The sequence below is a fragment of the Musca domestica genome, unplaced genomic scaffold, assembly GCF_030504385.1.
Source record: "Musca domestica strain aabys unplaced genomic scaffold, Musca_domestica.polishedcontigs.V.1.1 2, whole genome shotgun sequence".
Classification (NCBI taxonomy): Eukaryota; Metazoa; Arthropoda; class Insecta; order Diptera; family Muscidae; genus Musca; species Musca domestica.
Window position 1 is genome coordinate 13,535,337 of NW_026712249.1, and position 22,451 is coordinate 13,557,787.

Here is a 22,451-nt window from a genome sequence, read left to right on the forward strand (position 1 = left end):
TACAAATGTTTTTGTTTGACAAATATTCTTAGCTCCATAAAATCCTAAGGCATTTCTGAGCTCACACACAAAGATATATCTTCTACATGTGTTTGTGTTTGTGCAGATAAATATATGGAACATTTTAAACATGACAACTAAGAACAACAACATTCTGCCATTCAAGGAGCAGCAGTAGCACCAGCATTGATGTCGAAAATGGTATCACTTAAAATGTCAACATGTTTTCTTGCTTCTTTCCACTCGTACTTCTTTCAAAACATATTCCAAAATTCTCACAAAAATACCTGGCTTTGTGCACACACACACACAAGGAGTGTGTAAACAAATGTGTGTGAGTGTGTGAGTCTCTCTATAGATTTTACTCCAAAGAAGCGTTTTTTGTTCCAGAATACAACAACTAAACCAAGATGTTTTGCTCCAAATGCTCCCACAGCTCTTCTCAATACCAACTCTGTCAACTGATGCCTTCCTTTAAGTTGTCACTCGAGTGGAGTTCTGAGTGGCAGGGACTAGATAAGACAAATACAAATGGAGTAACAACAACAATGACGACAACGACAACAACAACATAAATTGTATTCCAACTGATTTTTAGCATCTTGTAGCGCCACAAGGTGTCACAAATCCATTGCCAAGAGATGGAGGGAAAAAATTGACAGCTCCAACAATGGTTGTCAAGCAAAGAGGCTAAAGTAATCAGGGTAGTGGTTGGAACTTCTTTGCCTTCTTTTTCTTCTACTCGATGTTGAGGGGTTGTTAGTCGAAAAGTTTGTTTAACTGAGTCGTTTTTTATACCCTCAACCATACTATGGAGGGTATATTAGCTTTGTCATTCCGTTTATAACTCCTCGAAATACTCATGTCAGACCCAACAAAGTATATATATTCTTGATCAGCGTAAAATTCTAAGTCTAGCTATGTCCGTCTTTCTGACCGTCTGTCTGTCTGTCCGTCTGTCTATCTGTTGTAATCACGCTATCTTTCGAAGGAGTTGAGATAGAAGGCTAAAATTTTGCACAAATGTTTATTTTTCCAGTAGGCAGGTTAAGTTCGCAAATGGACCATGTAGGTCCCCGTTTTCATATAGCCCCCATATAACGGTACCTCCCGATATTCGGTATTTTGATGATTTTAGCGAAATTATTAACCGGAATTGTTTTAAATCTGGTATTTGAGATTCTTAATGGATACTACAGCCTATGACAGAAAATTATCTGTGCAGGTCTTCGTATAGCCTCCATATAATGGTACCTCCCGATATTCGGTATTTTGATGATTTTAGCGACATTATTCACCGGAATCGTTTCAAATTTGGTATTTGAAGTTCGAAATAGATACTACAGCCTACGACAGAAAATTGTCTGTGCAGGACACGTCTTCGTATAGACCCCATATAACAGTACCTCCCGATATTGGGTATTTTGAAGACGTGGACAGCGACATTATTCACCGGAATTGTTTTAAATTTGGTATTTGAAGTTCGAAATGGATACTACAGCCTGAGACAGAAAATTGTCTGTGCAGGTCCACGTCTTCGTATAGCCCCCATATAACGGTACCTCCCAATATTCGGTATTATGATGATTTTAGCGTCATTATTTACCGGAATTGTTTCAAATTTGGTACTTGAAGTTCCAAATGGATGCTATAGCCTATGGCAGAAAATTATCTGTGCAGGTCCCCCCATATAACGGTACCTCCCGATATTCGGTATTTTGATGATTTTAGCGTCATTATTTACCGGAATTGTTTCAAATTTGGTACTTGAAGTTCCAAATGGATGCTATAGCCTATGGCAGAAAATTATCTGTGCAGGTCCACGTCTTCGTACAGCCCCCATATAACGGTACCTCCCGATATTCGGTATTTTGATGATTTTAGCGTCCTTATTGATCGGAATTGTTTCAAATTTGGTATTTGAAGTTCGAAATGGATACTACAGCCTGAGACAGAAAATTGTCTGTGCAGGTCCAGGTCTTCGTATAGGCCACACAAACCAGTACCCCCCTATGTTCGGTATTTTGATGATTTTAGGGACGTTATTCACCGGAACTGTTAATTGAAATTTTGTATTTGAGATTCGTAATGGATACTACAGCCTATGGTAGAAAATTGTCTGTGCAGGTCCACGTCTTTGTATAGCCCCCATATAAGGGTACCTCCCAAAATTCGGTATTTTGGTGATTTTACCGTCATTATTCACCGGAATTATTTCAAATTTGGTATTTGAGATTCGTAATTGATACTACAGCCTATGACAGACAATTGTCTGTGCAGGTCCGCGTCTTCGTATAGCCTCCATATAACGGTATCTCCCAAAACTCGGTATTTTGATAATTTTAGCGTCATTATTTACCGGAATTATGTCAAATTTGGTACTTGAAGTTCCAAATGGATGCTATAGCCTATGACAGAAAATTATCTGTGCAGGTCCACGTCTTCGTATAGCCCCCATATAACGGTACCTCCCAATATTCGGTATTTTGATGATTTTAGCGTCCTTATTGATCGGAATTGTTTCAAATTTGGTATTTGAAGTTCGAAATGGATACTACAGCCTGAGACAGAAAATTGTCTGTGCAGGTCCACGTCTTCGTATAGCCCCCATATAACGGTACCTCCCTATATTCAGTATTTTGATGATTTTAGCGTCATTATTCACCGGAATTTTTTCAAATTACGTATTTAGATTTCGTAATAGGAACTACAGTCTGTGACCGAAAATTGTCTATGCAGGTCCAGGTCTTCGTATAGGTCCCATATATCAGTACCTCCCTACATTCGGTATTTTGACGAGTTTAGGTACAATACCCACCGAAATTGTTTCAGATGTCGTATTTGACGTTCGTAAAGGATGCTGCAGCCTGTGACATAAAATTGTCTATGCTGGCCCAGGTCTTCGCACAGCTCCGATATTAGGGAACCTCCCTATATACGATATTTTGATGATTTTAGCTACATTATTCACCGTTTATTTTAAGTTTCGAATTTAAATATGGTAATGGCTTATGACAAACAATGCCCATGTAGGTCCACGTCGTATAGACCCCAATATAACGGCTATATTCGGAATTTTTAAGATTTTAACAGAATTTTTAACGGTTGTTATTTTTTGGAAAATTTCCAAATTCGTTCCAAATGGTGGAGGGTATTCAAAGTTCGGCCCGGCCGAACTTACTGCTTTTTAACTTGTTTTTTATTCGTTTCAAATAAATGAAAAAAACACCAACATTGTCAACTTTAAATTGAAATGTGTTATTGTTCATATGTACATTTATTTAAATTACTTTGAAATGTTTTCTTGAGATTGTTTCGCAAAGATATATTTACAAGTGCCATACAGAACGTACAACAGCAGTTATCAAAATAACGACTCTTGCAAAATAAAAAGCCATTTAAAAAACATGTTATTGTTGAAGAGGAGGAAAAAAAGTACAAGATTCGACAAATGAATCATTCAAAATTGCCAAAACGTGACTTAATGAAATTGATTGCCTCGGAAGTGTTGCAGTTTCAAAGAAAAACGAGGAAATGTAATAAAAGAATATGTAAGAAGTTTGAGTAGATATTTCTTGGCGAAAGTTTTAATTTAAGAGCAATGTAAATCGAAATCTTTCAAGAAATATCTATCATGGTTATATAAAATGTTAAAATTAATAAAATTGATAGATAATTAAATTGAAACCCGTAGTTATTGGAAAAAAGAGGGTATATTAACTTTGTCATTCCGTTTGTAACTTCCCACAATATTCATCGTAGACCCCATAAGATTAATGATTAGCATAAAAGTCTAAGTCGATTTAACCATATCCGTCTGTGTGTCTGTTGAATTCACGATACTGCCTACATTGTTTGACGTAGAGTTTCAAAATTTTGTAGAACAATTTGTATTGTGCCTACGATGGTTGGTATTTAAAATGGTGGTATATCGGCCCCACATTTTTGTATAGCCGCCATATAATGATACCCCCCGACATTCGATATTTTCCCACATTTTTTATTCATTTTTATTATTAAAAATTGGTATTTGTAAGTCAAAATGGCTTCTAGCTTCGGTGCCGAAACCTTTTTTGTACAGCCCCCATAACGGTAACTTCCGATATTCGATATTTTGGTGATTTTTGCCACATTTTTCCACGGATTTGTCTAAAAATTGATATTTGTAGTTCGTAATGGGTTCTACCTCTTGTGGCAGAACATAGTATGTATATATATATATATATATATATATATATATATATATATATATATAGATCCACGTTTTGGTATAACCTCCATATAACCTAATATTCGGTATTTTTAAGATTTTTGGCACATTTTTTCACGGATTTGTCTAAAAATTGGTATTTTTAGTTCGAAATGGGTTCTAGCTCAGGTGGCGGAATATGGTACAATAACCGACCCCATTAACGGTACCACCCGATATTCAGTATTTTTATAATCCTAGTTACATTTACCCACGAAATTGTTGCAAACTTGGTATTTAAGAATATGACAATCCTTGAAGTATAAAATATCTATAGAGGTTCCCGTTTTGGTATGGCCCCTATATAACGGCCTCATCCAATTTGTCATTTTTTTAAGTTTAACAGCATTATCCAAACGGTCTTTCTGATATTTGCAGTTTAAAGCGGAACACGTTTGAATTCAGATACTTTTATATAAAAATGTGTTAATACCCTGCACCGTTGGGTAAGTTCGGCCTGCCAAACTTTATGTTTTTATACTTTATGTTTTGATACGATCAAAACGTACCTCATCGAAATAACGATTTTAAACCCTAGTTCTCTTTGAACCAAATCCGTTCTAGGATATTCAAAGAAAATAATTTTATGGGCAGAAAAGATAATCCGATTTTGCTCCAGCTTTGCTAATCCTAATATTTGCATCAGTGCTAGGTCAGGTGCGAAAGTGGACAATATCGGCCCACTCCATCAAGTACCTCCCCCACAAAGGGTTAACATTTTAAATAATTATAACTCTTATAAACTGTAATGTATGTGTCCGATTTTCTTCAAATTACACAAATTACAATATGTTTATTCATCCAAGAATTTAACGGTCTACTCCTCCTGGTAGCTCCCATATAAAGGGTCAAGATTATGAATATTCATGAAGCTCATAATATACGAAATTAACATCCGATTCCATTCAGACTTGGGGCATCTCAATATTTCCAACAACACAAGATTAGTTATAAAGATGGTAGATATCGAACCATCCGAAATAAGCATCGGGTTCCTTTCAAAATACTCACATTACAATATTTTTATTAGCTCAAGGTCTGGTGTGAAGATGAAATATATCGGTCCACTCCTTCTGATACCTCCCCTACAAAGGTCAACACTTTGAATATCCATGAAGCTCATAAAACACGAAAATCTATCCGATTCCATTCAGACTTGATGCATCCCAATATTTCTATCAAGACAATATCTGTTATAGAGATGGTATGGATCACATATCTTTTTCTGGTACCTCCCCACATAGGGTTTAAGATTTTGAAGAACACAACGCTCAAAAAATCGAAATAAGCATCCGAGTCCATCCATCTCCTCAAATTTCCCACATAAAAACATGTTTGCTAACATGAGATCTGCCAAACCCCTCTGGTTCGAAAAATTAAAGAAGCGACTTGATCGAAACCCGCGTCGCAGTGGCCAAGAAATGACTCGTGAGCTGAACATATCGCAATATTCCATATGGCAAATATTGAAAAGTGAGCTCGGGGACAAGAGCTAAAGAGTTGCTTCGCTTGGCTTGGTGAACTGCCGAATTTGGTTTTCTCCGATGAGGAAACATTCGTTGTCCAGCAGTTTGTAAACAAACAAAATGATCGTGTTTACTTGCCAATGAGGTAAGGTAAATGTGCATCTTCGGTTGGCCACCAGAACTCAAGCGCCGCCCATGCTGATAGTGTGGGTCGCCAAACAACAGATAGTGGCTCTCCGCTCGTATTAATCGATCGTGGCATTAGAATAAATGCCGAATATTATTGCGAAAATATTCTGGAGGGTGTATTAAATCCTTAGCCACGCAAAAATTTTGGCCGCAGACCTTGGACATTTCAACAGGACTCAGCACCATCGCACTCAGCACGCGGCACCTAAGAATGGTTACAAAATTAGGTTCCTTGCTTCATTTCCAGCGTACAATGGCCACCAAAATCTCCGGATACCAATCCGTTGGACTATGGTGTCTGGAGTATTTTGGAAAACAAGGTTGGCACTAAAAAATACCAAAGTGTCAATCAACTTAAGCAAGCGCTTCGCCGGGAATGGGCCAAAATATCGCAGAGCAACATCCGGGCAGCGTGTGACGGTTTCATTGGTCGTTTGAAGGCCATAATTCGTGCAAAAGGTCACCAATTCGCACAAATCTAAACTTATTCTAAAATTTGATGCTATTTCCGACATTTTTTGATTTCATTCAATAAAATTAAAAAAATGTAAAAATTATGTCGTTCGACTTTGTTGCAGTTTTTTTTTCATCTCACCCTGTATTGGCAAACTGCCTCGGAAACTCCCCCATAAAGGGTTAACAGTTTGAACAATCATAAGTGAAGGCTGGGGGTATACATCTGTCGGCAAAAACGACTGATACTATTTTAGTTGGTAAGCTCTACTTTCAGAATCTGTTTTTTTTTTCTGTTATTATTTTTGATGTTACTTGTCTGTGTCAGAATCTGGAAATGAGTACTATTTTTAATCAATATTCAATATTATATTTTCGATGTTTCGATATTTTAAAGGAAAAATCGGAACAAAGCAATTATTATCCACCGTAGAGAAAGATATATGTTTGTAAACTTGATTCATTTATTTTTTGCCAGTTATTGCACAAAACTTGCATGGAAAACGATTGTTGATTTTGTTTTTTATACAACATATCAATAGGGGGTACAAATTTAAGTCTGCCTGGACCACTCCGGTAGAATTTTGATAGAATTTCCCCAGTGCGAAATAAGTCAAATTCGACAATGCCTTTAATACGTTTCATACACCTAATTTGCTGACTCATACTTTGCTAACACATCCTTGTTTGTGACTGTTCACATCTATTTGCAATGCAAATAATTTTGATATTTTTTCTTCACCTTCCTGAGATTGTTTTCTCTTTCCACTCTTCAAGAGTTCTCCACGTTGCTCTATTATTATTTAGACATCATTTGTGTGATGAAGAACAAAAGGTGTGATTGGATTGGGTCACATGACCCTTATTATGTCCGTTGGGGGGTTTGTGGAAGTGGGGTCTATTTGCTTTTGCTAATGGCTGTTTGTTCTTTGCAATTTTGATTCCTTTTTGCCAGGTTCTCATTTCAAAATTCTTTTTCTTTTTGCAGTTGTTTGCCATTTTATTATATGTTTTGTCATTTTCTCTGTCATGTGTTCTTTTGTGGGAGGGGGGGGTCAACCTGAAGATGAGAGTGTCATGAGTCCACTCCACAATATTGGCACGTTTCAAGAGGGATTTTTTAGTTTCAGGTGTCTAGCGTTTAATGATGTGTACAGCAGAGGTGGGTGTGGGTGTTTTGGATATTTACGTTTTTATAAGGAATAATTTTGATTTGGGTCATTTAAATATTAAAAACAATGACCTTGAACTGGAATTAAATATATTACTTCTACCATATTTTTTAAAGGAAATAGTTATGAAATTGGAGCTAAGATTAGTATTGAACCCAAAATGTGTGTCCCAAATCTAGGTGACTCCATAAAATTCAAAAATCCTATGATTTTTGTTTTTGAGGGGCATTGAAGATATCAATTGGGCCGTAGCAAATATATCGACGCCTTACTAAATAAGGTCTTAAAATAGAGCAATTCGAACCAGTCGGGTTTGCCGACAGATGTATACCCTCAGGCAATGTTCGATTTGACTTCTGTTATAATTATTGAAATTATAACCCTCTATGGAGTAGAGGTCAATTCTGAAAATGGAACAATATTGTTCATTTCATATCGGCACTAAAAAAATATGATATAAATATTGCGAAGTGCCCTGTTATAGACCAAATCAACATCGACTACGTGGGTAAAATTACAAGAAAATCGAACATTTATAACCAATTTTGCGTGAAATCATATTAATCTCAGATTTCAAAATATTAAATTTTCCGGGGGAGGTACCAGAAAAAATGGTCCAATCTGTACCATCTTTATAACAGATCTAGCTTTGATGAAAATATTGAGATGTATCGCATCTGAATGGAACCGGATGTTAATTTCGCATTTTATGAGCTTCATGGGTATTCAAAATTTGAAACTTTGTGTGGGAGGTACAAGAAGAACTGGGCCGTTGTATCCCATCTTCACAGCAGTTCTTGTGTTAGTAGAAATAATGGGATCTGTGAAATATGAAGAGAACCGGATGTTAATTTCGGATTTTATAATCGTTTCGGTTATTCAAAACTTTGACCCTTTGTGGAGAAGATACCAGAAGGTGTGGTCCGATCTCTACGATATATGCAACATATATTGTGTTAATACAAATATTGATATATTCCGAATCTGGATGGAATTGGATGTTGGTAGAAATATTGGGATGTGTGAAATATGAAGAGGACCGGATGCCTATTCTGGATTTAATAATTATTTGAGTTATTCAAAACTTTGACCCTTTGAGGGGAAGGTACCAGAAGGAATCGACCGATACATTCCATCTTCAAGCCAGATCTTTTGTTTATAAAAATATTGAGAAATATCGAATTTTAATGGAATCGGGTGACTATTTGGCGTTTTATGATCTTCATAGTTATGTGGGGGAAGTACCAGAAGGAGTGGACCGAAATCTACCTTCTTCGCAACGGATCTTGTGTTGATAGAAATATTGAGAAATACCGAATTTTAGTGGAATCGGGTGACCATTTAGCATTTTACGACCTTCAAAGTTATTCAAAATTTTGACCCATTGTGGGTGAGGTACCAGAAGGAGCGGACCGATACATTCCATTTTGAAGCCAGATCTTGTGTTTATAAAAATATTGAGATGTGAGAAATTTGAAAAAATCGGACCCTTACATCACATTTTATGAGAGTTGTAATTATTCAAAATTTTGACTCTTTGTGGGGGAGGTACTTGATAGAGTGAGCCGATCCATTGTCCATTTTTGCACCTGGCCTAGCACTGATGCAAATATTAGGATTTGCAAAGGTGGAGCAAAATCGGACTATCCTCTCTTTTTGTGTGCAGTAAAATATTTAGTTTTTTTTTTTTTTTAATTTTGACCTTTTGTGGGAGTGGTACCAGAAGGAGTGGACCGATATTGCCCATCTCCGAACTCGATCTAAGTTTGACAAACATATTACGTTGTACCAAGTTTGAACCAAATCGGATACTCCTTTCGAGAGTTATCGTGCGCAGCAGCCAGCCAGTGAACCGAACAGAGAGACAGGCAGACAAATAGACGGACGGACAATCCTAGATCGACTCTGAATATTCTGAAACAGATTTGGTCCAAAGAGACCTAGGGTTTAGAGCCGTTATTTCGATGAGACACGTTTTGGCCTGTCAAATGATATATGCTCTCTCTAGCCATATGGCTGAGGATATCAAAGGGCTATATAGTTCCACATTTTGGTATAGCTTCCATTTTACTCTACCGCAAAATTTGAAGGTTTTTGGGTGTTTTAGTCACTGAATTTATTGTATATGTTCCCGTTATGGATGAAGCATCCCTGTATTGAAATGTCAATATAGGTCTGAGTTTTCCCAAAGGTCCCATATAACTGTACCTCCAGATACTCGGTAGTTGGATGCCATACTTTTCACCGGAATTGGTTCAAATTTCATGTTGTAAGTTCATAACGGGTACTACAGCCTGGGACAGAAAATTGCCAGTGCAGGTCCACGTCTTCGTGATGGTGCCAATATAAGCATTACTTTCGATATTCGGTACTTTTATGATTTTAGCAGTATTTTTCAACGGTTTTTTTAATTGCAAGTTTCTTAAAAATGGTGAAGAGTTTTACAAGTTCGACCCCGCCGAACTTACAGTTTTTTCACTTGTCTAAACTATTGATTTTTGTTTTTGAGGAGTATTAAAAATAGGAATTGACCCAGAGCAAATATATCGCCACCTTACCACCAACAATAGAGCAATTCTGACCTCTCACAACCCCCCCCCCCCCCCCCCCCTGTTATGGTTCCAAAAACATTTTAAGCTCTAATGAAATTGTGTGACATTTCATGCAAAGTCTTCAAAAGTCTACATCAATTTGTTTCCATGCTAATTTAGTGGCCCCTAGCTATTTTCCAACTTGACTTCCTTGAGTGGTGGTGGTGGTGGTAGTGTTAGTTACCCGCTTTAGTCACGGTCAGTGTCTCTTCTGGTCGGAAGCGGGTGTGCTAGTGACATTTGTAAACAGCACATTCCATTTGGCCCCAAGGTCCGAAAATATTCTTTCATGTTTAATTTGTCTGTCCTGCCGTCCGGCTGTCGTTTCCTTGTGTTTCTTTGCCTTTACCTTTAAACTATGGCAATGAAAAACTGTTAGATTTATTAGTAGCTTTGACTTGTCGTACCCGAAGCCATCTATGGCTATTGACATTTGCAAAAGCAACAAAAGCCGGTGAGGGTGGGTGGATGAATAAAAAGAAGATGGGAAGATACGAAAAAAAAACGGAAACATCTTATATTGTAAATGGCCATATTTACCTGTCACCAGATTGGCATGATGAAATTGACAAACAGCATCTGCTTCGAACCATGATATCCGATCTCGAAAGAAACGGTAGAAGACATTAAGACCCTCCTGTGGCATTGTCCAAGTGTTGCTGACATTTACCTGTTTCGCAAAAAAGAGAGAAGTTGGCAGAAAGCAAAGAAGAAAAGGAAGAAGAAAAAGAGATGAAACAAAATACTATTTAGTAATGTTAAGGCTAACGAATAAAGGTCGGTTTTCTTTTAATATAACAATATGTAAATGTGTGTATGTGCTGCTTTAAGATTTAAAATTGTATGTTTGAATATTTTTTAACTTAATTTCTATTTGCAAAAATAAATTTAAAATGTTGATAAAAAAATATAAAATTTATTTGGATTGACTGAAGTAACTAAACGAAGGAGGAAAAACTGGGGCTACAGCGTACTCTCCCCTAGATATTAAGCAATTTGTTACACAGGGTAACCCCTTTTTAGGACTATGCGGCATCTTAGAAATTAAACAAAACTAATAATTTGGACATTTGGTTTTGATCTGCGTAATAGATACTACGGCTTTAGACAGGAAATGGGCCATGTAGGTTCACGTCTTCGTATAGCTGCCATATAACGGTAGCTGCCGATATTCGGTATTTTGATGATTTTAGAGACATTATTTACCGGAACTATTTCAAATTTAGTATTTGAAATTCGTAATGAATACTACAGCCTGCCTGCGCAGGTAACCGTTTTCGTATAGCCCCCATATAACGGTACCTCCCGATATTCGGTATTTTGATAATTTTAGTGATAATATTCAGCGGAATGATATTAATGATATTAGCTACATTATTACCGATTTTTTTAAGTTTCGCATTTGAATATTGTAATGGCTTATGACAAATGTTAGCTATGCAAGTCCATGTCATTGTATAGACCTTAATATAACAGCTACATTCGGTATTTTTAAGATTTTAACAGAATTTTTAACGGATTTTATTGTGTTTGAGAATTGCCAAATTCGTTCCAAATGGTGGAGGATATTAAAGTTCGGCCTGACCGAACTTACAGCTTTTTTACTTTTACTCAAAATGCATAATTGTTTATTTTTGACAAACTTTTCTAATCATAACTTACGTACGATTTATGGTACTTAATTTTGAGACTTTCAAGGTAGTCTATACTATTCAGGGTTTCCCTGTTTGGAAAGAACAATAGAAAAATAGGTATCTTTTACACCAAAAAGTCTTCAAAATCATTCATTTTGAAGTTGACCGAGGAGGATGTTAGTAAAATCATTGCAGAGTGGACACGCATTTTCCATATGTAAACCCTTCTCCCTATACCAAGTGTAGTACTACTTAGTACTTTTCATTAAATGATAGTACACATTTCCAACATCAGATATATCAACACAGAACTCAATAAGAAAATTCTAAATTCCAGCCCTATCCCTTCACCGAATATTAAATTTAGTACTTGTCGTAAAAAATAGTACACATTTCTAAAGCTACCTTCATATCTCAATTGCAGATATCAACAGAGACCTCAAGATCAAATTTGAGCTTTACAGCCCTATCTCTTCACCCAATACAAAATTTAGTACCATTCAAGACTGTTCGTACAAATAAAGTACACATTTCCACAATCACTTTCACATGTCCAGGCTACACAGGAACAGCGGCCCTAATATCAAATTTCAGACTTCAAGCACCCAATGTCAAATTGTACCAAATATAGTTCCATTTCGTAATTTTCGTGCACTTGTAGTACCCATTTGTCACAAATCAACCACCAAAAGGGACCCCAATAAAAATGCAAAAATGCCATCTCCATCTGTTCACCCTAAAACAAACTGTTTCATATTTGGTACCATATAGTACAGTTCGGATACTTAGTACACATTTCCAAAATCAACTTCGTATATCAAACGTAATCTTGATTCTTATACCTAATTTCAAGTGTTTAGCTATATCGGTCCACTTAATGCGAAATGGTACCATTTAAGTACTATCCTTACCCATTTAGTACAAAATTCCAAAAACTCAGCCTCATCACATGCCTACGCAAGATTCTAGCTTCAGCCGTTTCATTTGGGCGTTGATTCTGGAACAGTCTGTCAGTTATTATTCCCCAAAACGGCCAAAATGTGCCTCATCGAAATAACGGATTTAAACCCTAGCTCTCTTTGGACATAATCCGTTTCAGGACATTTGGAGGCGGTCTAGCGATGCCGTCTGTCTGTCTACCTGGCTGGTGCGCACGAAAACTCCGAGCTGGTTCAAACTTCGTACATCGTCATATAATTATTAAACTTAGATCGAGTTCGGTAATGAGTAATATCGATCCACTCCTTCTGGCAACTCCCCCACAAAAGGTCTAAATTTTCAAAAGAAGTAAGATAGTATCAGCCGGTTTTGTCGACATATGAATTACGATTATTCAAACTGTTGACCCCTCCTGATATGAACATTCCAACGTGCCAGATTTATACTATATCGACTACTTCCTATACTTTATATAAGATATGTGCAATTTTTTGGGAAATGTAGAAATATGCGTGATGTAACATATATTGCGACCGAAGTACTCCATTTTCATACCTATTGTAATACAGAAATTCCGATAAAATGCACATTCATATCAGATTTCTGGTTAAGAGAAATATTTAAATAAAGAATTGCCGAATTGTTTCGCAAGTTATGACAGATTTAAGAATTGGAAATTGTGACCCTTTTTGGGTGAGGTACCAGAAGGGGTTGGCAAATATATACCATCTTTACAACAGATGTGGCGTATATTTGGATGTGTGAAACTTGAAGATAGTTGGATGCTTGTTTCGCTTTCTTTGAGCGTTTGGTTTTTCAAAATCTTAAACCTTATTTGGGAGAGGTATCAGAAGATATGATCCTATCTCTACCATCTTTATGAAAGATTTTACGCTGATGGAAATATTGGAATCTGCCAAGTCTGAATGGAATCGGATGTTAATTTCGCGTTTTAAGAACTTCATGAATATTCAAAAAGTTGACAATTTGTGGGGGAGGTACCAGAAGGAGGGGACCGGTTATTCCATCTTCACACCAGACCTTGGGTTAATTAAAATGTTGTGATGTGTGAAATATGAAGATAACAGGATGCTTATTTTGGATTTTATAAACGTTTTGTTAATTCAAAATGTTAACCCTTTTTAGAGGGAGTTACCAGAAGGAATGGTCCGATCTCTACCATCTTTATTGCAATTCTTGTGTTGATGGATATATTGAAATGTACCAAGTCTGAATGAAATCGGATGTTAATTTCGTATTTTATGAGCTTCATGAATATTCGAAATGTTGACCCTTTGTTGAGAAGGAGGGGACCGATATTGTCTATTTTCGCACCTGACGCAAATATTAGGATTTGCAAAGTTGGAGCAAAATCTGATTATCGTTTCTCTTTCTGTGCAAAAAATATTTTTTTTTTTGAAAATTTCGACCATTTGTGGCGAAGGTACCAGAAGGAGTGGACCGATTTATTCCATCTTGGCACCAGAGCTTGGGTTAATAAAATTATTAGAATGTGTGAAATTTGAAGGCGATCGGACACATTTTATATGAGTTGTAATTATTCAAATTATTGACCCTTTGTGTGGAAGGTACCAGAAGGAGTGCACCGATATTGTCCATTTTCGCATCTGACGTAGAACTGACGCAAATATTACGATTTGCAAAAGTTGGAGCAAGATCGAATTATCCCTTCTCTTTCTGTGTAGAAAATATTTTTCTCTGCAAATTTCGGTCTTTTTGTGGGGGAGATACCAGAAGGAGTGGACCGATATTGTCCGTCTCCGAACTCGATCTAAATTTCACAATAATATTACAATGTACGAAGTTTGGATCAAATCGGATACTCCCTTCGAGTTATCGTGCGCACCAGCCAAACAGACAGACAAATGTCCTGAATCGGATTTGGTCCAAAGAGACCTAGGGTCTAAAACCGTTATCTCATTGAGGCACGTTTTGGCCGTATCAACTGAAGTATACCCTCTGTAGTCATATGTCTGAGCGTATAAAAAATGTTTCTATATATCTCAACAAAGTGCAATGATTAAAAAAAGCTCAACTCTATTCAAACATACATACATCCCACAGATAAATTCTGTTCTTTACAATTTCCTTCCACTTGCAAACGAATGGCACATCCCTGACTTGAGATTGACATTCAAATATCGCCAGACATTTATCTTGGGCTAACATGCAAATTCGCAAATGTTTTTCATTTGATGCATTTGTATGTTTTTCTATTTTCTCTCTCTCTCTCTATCCCTCTTTGTCTTATATCCCGAAGACAACCTCACCAGCCGACTTTTGCAGCAACGAGAAACATAGAAGTTTCCTAAGACCGGATGATAAATATGCGGTAATAAAAAGTTGAAGAATTTATGCTTTTAAAAAAGCATTATGCAAAGAGAGATGAGGAGGAGGAAGAAGCAACCAACGAGTCATTCGTTGCACAAGAAACGTGAATAATTTAAGAATCGAAAAAAAAACAGGTAAGCAAAGCAATCCGTTTAAATTCCATTAAAAGTCTATGCAATTCTCACCGTTGAGAGAGGAAACGCTGCAGAAGTTGGAATTAAAATAATAATGAGATTTCCATCGTTTTTTATTAAAGTAATTAAAATTTAAATAAATTGCTGCTGGTTGTTGGTACTCCCCATTGGTTTGTATTTTTAATTTAACTGCATTATGTTTCTAGGGTTTGCTTTTTTTGCGCAGCGTTTGTAGGAATGATGGGAAAAAAATCAGATTGAATTCAAATGCAAAATTACTAAATGAAAATTAAAATGAATTACGAAAAAATATTAAAAAGTATCAATCGGTTTTGCCGACAAATGTATACCCTCTGCCAAGGTTCGATTATTCAAATATATTTTGCCTTCTTTTATGATTATTCAAATTGTTGACCCTCTATGGAGTAGGTTCCGTAGGAATTGATAAATATCGTACATGATATGATTTAAATATTGTGACGTGCCAGGTTTGGTCTGTATCGAATACTTCCATTTTCATACTTAATCAAAAATTGATATGAGAAAAATTACAAGAAAACTGGTTAAGAAAAATATTTAGATATAACAAGTTATAAAGAATCGCTGACTTATTTCGCAAGTTGTGATAGATAAAAGTATTGTTAATTGTGACCCTTTGTGAATTAGGTACCAGGAAGGGTTTGCAGATATTTATTATTTTCACAAAAGATTTTGTGTTAGCAAAAATGTTAAGGTGTGTAATATTTGAGGAGAGTTGCATGCTTATTTGGCTTTTGTTTGTGGGATGTAACAGGAGAAATGGTCCGATATCTACCATCTTTATAACAGATTTTGTGTTGATGGAAATATTCATATGTACCGGATTTGAATCTGATGTTACTTTCGCGTTCTATGAGCTTCATGGTTATTCAAAATGTTGACCCTTTTTGGGGGAAGTCCCAGAAGGAGTGGACCGATATATATTTCATTTTCACATCAGACCTTGGATTAATAAAAATATGGTGATCTGTGTAATTTGGAGACAATCGGAACCTCAGTTATAATTCTTCAAAATTTTGACCATTTTGGGGGGAGGTACTTGATGGAGGGAACCGGTATTGTCCATTTTCGCACTTGACGTAGCACTGATAAAATTATTAGGATTTGCAAATTTAGAGCAATATAGGATTATCCTTTCCCCTTCTGTGCAGTATTTAATTTATTTATTTTGTTTAACTTTTTTATTTATTTTTTTTTTTTTTTTGAAAATTTCGACCTTTTGTAAGGTGTTACCCGAAAGATTGGACCACCTCCGAACTCGATTTACGTTTGATAGTAATGTTACTATTCACAAAGTTTATACCAAGTCGGATACTCCCTTATCGTGCACACCAGCGAGACAGACGGGCGGATGGACATAGCTAGATCGACTCTAAATGTCCTGAAACCCTCAGCCATATGGCTAGAGAGGGTATATATCATTTGATATGACCAAAACGGGCCTCATCGAAATAATGGTTTTATGGCCTAGGTATAATTGGGTCAAATCCATTTCAAGAAATTTGGAATCGATCTAGCGATGACCGTCCGTCCGTCTGTCTGTCTTTCTATTTGGATGGTGCGCACGATAACTCTCGAAGGAGGATCCTATTTGATCCCAACTTCGTACATGGTAATATTATTAAACTTAGGTCGAGTTCAGTCCACAGCATCGGGTACATCCCCACAAAAGGTAAACATTTTCATAGAAAACATTTTCCGAATAGGAAGAGAAAGGATTATCTTATTTTATTTACACTTTGCAAACCGCAAGATCGGGTGCGAAAATGAACAAGATCGGACGACTCCTTCTACTACCTCCCCCGCAAAGGGTCCAAATTTGGAATATCTTAAACGTTCATAAAATGCGAAATATACTGCAGATTCTTTTCAATATTCACACATATCAATATTTTCACCATTCCAAAATCTGGTGTAAAGATGGAGTATAACGGACCACTCCTGCTAGTACGCTCATAAATGCGAAATAAGCATCCGATTATTTTCGAACTTCGCATATCCCAATATTTTTTTTAAAACAAGATCTGATATGAAGTTGGGATATATCGGACCATTCCTTTGAATAACTTCCCCACATTTCGAATTACGAATTATCTAAAAAGCAAATAAAATGCGAAAGATGCATCCGATTCTCTTTAAATTTCGCACATCTTAACATATTAAGCATTACAAGATAGGGCATGGAAATGGGGAGATTTTGTAACCAATCTTGGGTGGCGCATGCTGAGTGCGATGGTGCTGAGTCATGTTGGAATGTCCAAGGTCTGGGGCCAAAATGATGAGTGCTCAAGGCTTTAATACGCAATAATATTCGGCATTTATTTTGATGCCACAGTCAATTAATACGAGTGGAAAGCGACTATCGGCTGTTATGGCGATCCACACCATCTCCATGGCCGACGCTTGAGTTCAGGTGGCCGGCCAACCGAAGGTGCACATTTTCAACTGACCTCTTTGGCAAAAGTAAACACGATCATTTTGTTTCTTTACAAACTGCGGGACAACGAATGTTTTCTCATCGGAGCAGAGAAAACCAAATTCGGCAGTTCACCACTTTCGGCCAAGCGAGGAAGCAACTCTTTAGCTGTTTTGAGTCTATTTTCTTTTCCGTTGCGGTGTAAGTTCTTGCACTTCTTGGAATTTCAATGGCTTTTTCAATATTTGCCGAATGGAATATAGCAATATGTTTAGCTCACGAGCAATTTTTCGGCCACCACGACGTGGGTGTCGATCAAGTCGCTTCTGTACTTTTCGAACCATTTCTTCTGATGTTGCTGTTTTCTTCCGTCCACTTCCTTGACGTCGGGCTACGCTACCAGTATCACGGTAACGAGCGATGGTAAGAGACACTAAAGTTTTATTCACATTTAAATGCTGAAGTGCTCTAACGATAGCCACTTGTGGTTTTCCAGCCAAATATAAAGAAATCACACTATCACGCTTGATATCCATTACGAATAATTTTTTTTCGGGAAAATTCTCATATAAAATGCTTTTGTACGCTTCTAAACAATATAATAAGCTGTCACTGGAATAATTTTAACATCTGTCGGACGAGTGGCTTAGAAATGACAGCAGTCAGCAGTGAATTTGGTCCCATTTTTTTTTTCATCTAACTCTGAATACTCTTTCTAGCCATATGACTGTGTTTGTCTCTCTGGCTGGTGCACACAAACCGAGTACCCAATTTTATCCGGATTTCGTACATTGTAATATTATCATCAAACTTAGATCGAGTTCAGAGATAGGCAACATCGGTCCACTCCATTTGGTACCTCTCCCATAAAAGGTCAAAATTATCATAGAAAATAATTTACCGCTTGGCAAGAGAAAGTATAATCTTATTTTGTTCAAACTTTGCAGATCGTGATATTTGCAATACCAACAGATCTCCTAAAATTGCAGATTCTCTTCAAATTAATATTTTCACCATTACAAAATATGGTGTAAAGATGGAGTATAGCGGACCACTCCTTCTAGTGGTCCCTCCCCCGCAAAGGGTCAAAATTTTGAATAACCAAAACGCCCATAAAATGCGAAATAATCCTACGATTATTTTTAAACTTCACATATCGCAATAGTCCTATTAAAACAAGATCTGATATGAAGATGGGACATATCGGATCACTCCTTTGAATGTCTTCCCCACAAGGGGTCAAAATTTTGAATATTTACCCACAAAGGGTCTAATTTTTGAATAATAGTCTCATAACATGCGAAATATGTCAAAGAAGATTCCTTTATTTTTTAAAAAAATAATTACAATATTTTACCAATAAGAGATCTGATTTAATATGAAATTTATGGACCCACTCCCCCTGGACCTTCCCAATTTTTAACATTATGAATTATTATTATAACTCTTATACATTATTTCGCAGCGATTTATTTCAAAAATCATGTACAGGGTTGCCCATATTCGACGGACCCATCTGGCAACGCCATAACTTTTGACAGAGATGTCACATCGCTTAATGACATACCGCGTTTGAAGCGTCAGTCCAAGCAGATTTTTACCATGAACCAATACACGCCACGCGAGCGCTCTGAAATAGTTAAAATTTACATTCAACAGAAGAAGTCAATTGTGAAAACTCAACGTGCTTTTAAAACATTAAAAAATGTGAGAACTGCGCCTTCTAAGAACACCATTAAGCGTTTATACGAAAAATTTTCGACTGGTAAGGCTCTTTCTAATCCGAAGAGGCCATATAAAAGTCGAGCAAGGCGATCGGCCGAGAATATCGCTACCGTACGAGCCAGTGTTGAGAGGTCCCCAAGAACATCCCAAAAACGCCGTTCTCAGCAGTTGGGCATGGCCACTTTACAACGGATTATTCGCATTGATTTGCATTTGTTCCCGTACAAAATTCAATTGACGCAAAGAATGTTGCCTGCGGACAAGCCTCGTCGATTAGAATGGGCCCAAAGGTCCGTCGAATATGGGCAACCCTGTATATGGGGAATGTTGACCCAATCTTTCTGGTAACTTCCCAAAAAAGTTGAGCATTTTCAAAAAATATGTACACATTATCCAAGCCTGCCACCTCCAATGATTATATCAGACTAAGGTCATAAGCGAACTGGACAATATTGTTCTACCGCATCGGTAGCTCTCCTATGGAGGGTCAACATTTCGAATAATAACAAGTAAAAAAACATTAAGTTCGGCCGGGCCAAACTTTTAATACCCTCCACCCTAGGGTAAAAGAACATTAGAAGAAATGTGGCAAAAAACGTTAAAATGCCGAATATCGGGAGGTACCGTTATATAGGGGCTACACCAACACGTGCACCTATAATTACAATGTTTCGCCACACGAACTAGGACCCATTATGACCCACAAATACCAACTTTTACACAAATCAGTGAAAAAATGTGGCATAAATCATCAAAATACCGAATATCGGGAGGTACCGTTATATGGGGACTATACCAGAACGTGGACCTATACATGCAATGCTTTGCCACACGCTCAGGGACCCGTTGTGACCTACAAATACCAATTTTCAGACAAATCCGTGAAAAAATGTGGCATAAATCATCAAAATACCGAATATCGGTAGGTACCGTTATATGGGGGCTATACCAAAACGTGGACCTATACATGCAATGTTTTGCCACACGCTCAGGGACCCGTCATGACCTACAAATACCAATTTTCAGATAAATCCGTGAAAAAATGTGGCATAAATCATCAAAATACCGAATATCGGTAGGTACCGTTATATGGGGGCTATACCAAAACGTGGACCTATACATGCAATGTTTTGCCACACGCTCAGGGACCCGTCATGACCTACAAATACCAATTTTCAGATAAATCCGTGAAAAAATGTGGCATAAATCATCAAAATACCGAATATCAGTAGGTACCGTTATATGGGGACTATACCAGAACGTGGACCGATATATCTCATTTTCAATACCAACCATCCTAGGGACAATACACACACTTGTGCCAAATTTCAAAGGTCTACGTCAAATAATGTGGGCTCTTCGTGATTTCAACAGACAGACAGACAGACGGACAGACAGACAGACAGACGGACAGACAGACAGACAGACGGACATCGCTAAATCGTCTTAGAATTTTATGCTGATTATGAATATATATACTTTATGGGGTCTACGACGAATATTTAGAGGTGTTACAAACGGAATGACAAAGTTAATATACCCTCCTACCCATGGTGGAGGGTATAATAAAATATGTCAAAATACATTTTTTTGGGGGTATCAATATTTGTGTCAATTGTCAATATAGGTGCACCTTTTTGTACAGCAGTTATATAATTATACCCCCAGAATATAGTTCTTACTTGGCTCTTGGTTATATTTTCCAATCGATTTTACTCAGTAGAAAATATGATAACGTCATCTGCCCAAAAAGCCTCTTCTATATATTTTAAAGCATTAAAGTTTATTGCCTGGATCTCTTTGTCCTTGCAATGTCCTTGTCATTATGCAGCAATTCACTTTTCCCCTCCAAACATGTATAATTTGCAATTTTTTTCAAGAACATTTTAATTCCCCTCTTTTTTTTACGTAATGACGTTGTTTTCTACGTTTCCCTTCCTACCCTAATTAATACTGTGCACCCAAATGGGAAGATATATTGCCGAGGGTTTGCAGGAACGTTGATGTATTGCCTTGCATTCTATTTTAGTTTGGTTTTTGTATTTTTCTCTTCTTTTATTTGGCGAGAAGAACATCAAGCAAAGTGATGCAACGATTTATTGCTGCTGTTGCCGTTGTTGGTAATGGTGGTGGTGGTGATGGCGATGGTGATGCTGATGGTGTTCAAGTTGGATGTTGCTGTTGGAACTGCTGATGTTGTTGGCCAACAAACAACGATGTTGAAACCCTCAAGTGATAATAATTTTGTTGTACAGTTGTCTATCATCGGTTGTTGGAGGGTAGTTTTTTTTTTGCATTTTTGTTTTCAATTTTTTAAAATGGGTACTAATGTAACTGCCACAAAAGAATGGCCAGTAACTAGGTGCTGGGGGTTGGATGTCCCTTCATTATATATTTTCCCCCATTTACTCTGTTATTTTCTTATTTTCTTTTTATTTATTTATGTTTTTTTGTTTATTATTAAATTGTTTATAGTTTTCCCTCTATATATTTCAATACGGTTCGTTATCCTTTCTTTTTTTAATGCTGTGTTCTGAATTAGTTCGCCTCTGTCCCTTTTTTATATCAGTTTTATTGAAGATTATTGCTATGCTTTACTTTTTGGTTTTATTCTCCTCTTCATTCTTTTCATAACAAACGAACCATTAATTTACGCCATGATTTTCAATTAAGGATAATGGGCTAGCTGCTTCTTTTTTCGAATCGTTTTTATTTGTTAACTCTTAAAGGCAAAAAGAATCGGACTTTAATAATTTTATGAAGTACTACCTATTTTTTAAAGGGACCAATTATTTGACCAATTAATAAAAATAGGGAAAAATAATAAATATATTATTAATGTACAATTTTGCCCTCTATCATTGTACATGTACTAAATTTTGTGTTGGGCAAACGGAATAAGCCAAAATGAAGTTTGGAGTGAGATTCACTGACGGAGTGCAGGATAGATTACCAAAGCGGCTTTGGAAATTCGAAACTAAATTGTATTAATTTGATTATGTGTATTATTTTGTATTATGTGAATGGCTAGAGATAAAACCTAACCAGTAAAGAAAGTCCTAAAGTCGGGCGGGGCCGACTTTATGATACCC

The 22,451-nt window shown here is 36.8% G+C and overlaps 1 protein-coding gene across 1 annotated transcript in view; it reads right to left on the minus strand.

Moving 5' to 3' along the window:
* The window catches only part of LOC101898904 (mucin-2), a 207,014-nt gene that overhangs the window by 21,157 nt on the left and 163,406 nt on the right, over positions 1–22,451 (minus strand). The window contains exon 2 of the mRNA XM_059121801.1: positions 10,661–10,790. Within this exon, the coding sequence (XP_058977784.1) occupies positions 10,661–10,790 (130 nt within the window). The remainder of the gene's footprint in view (positions 1–10,660; positions 10,791–22,451) is intronic.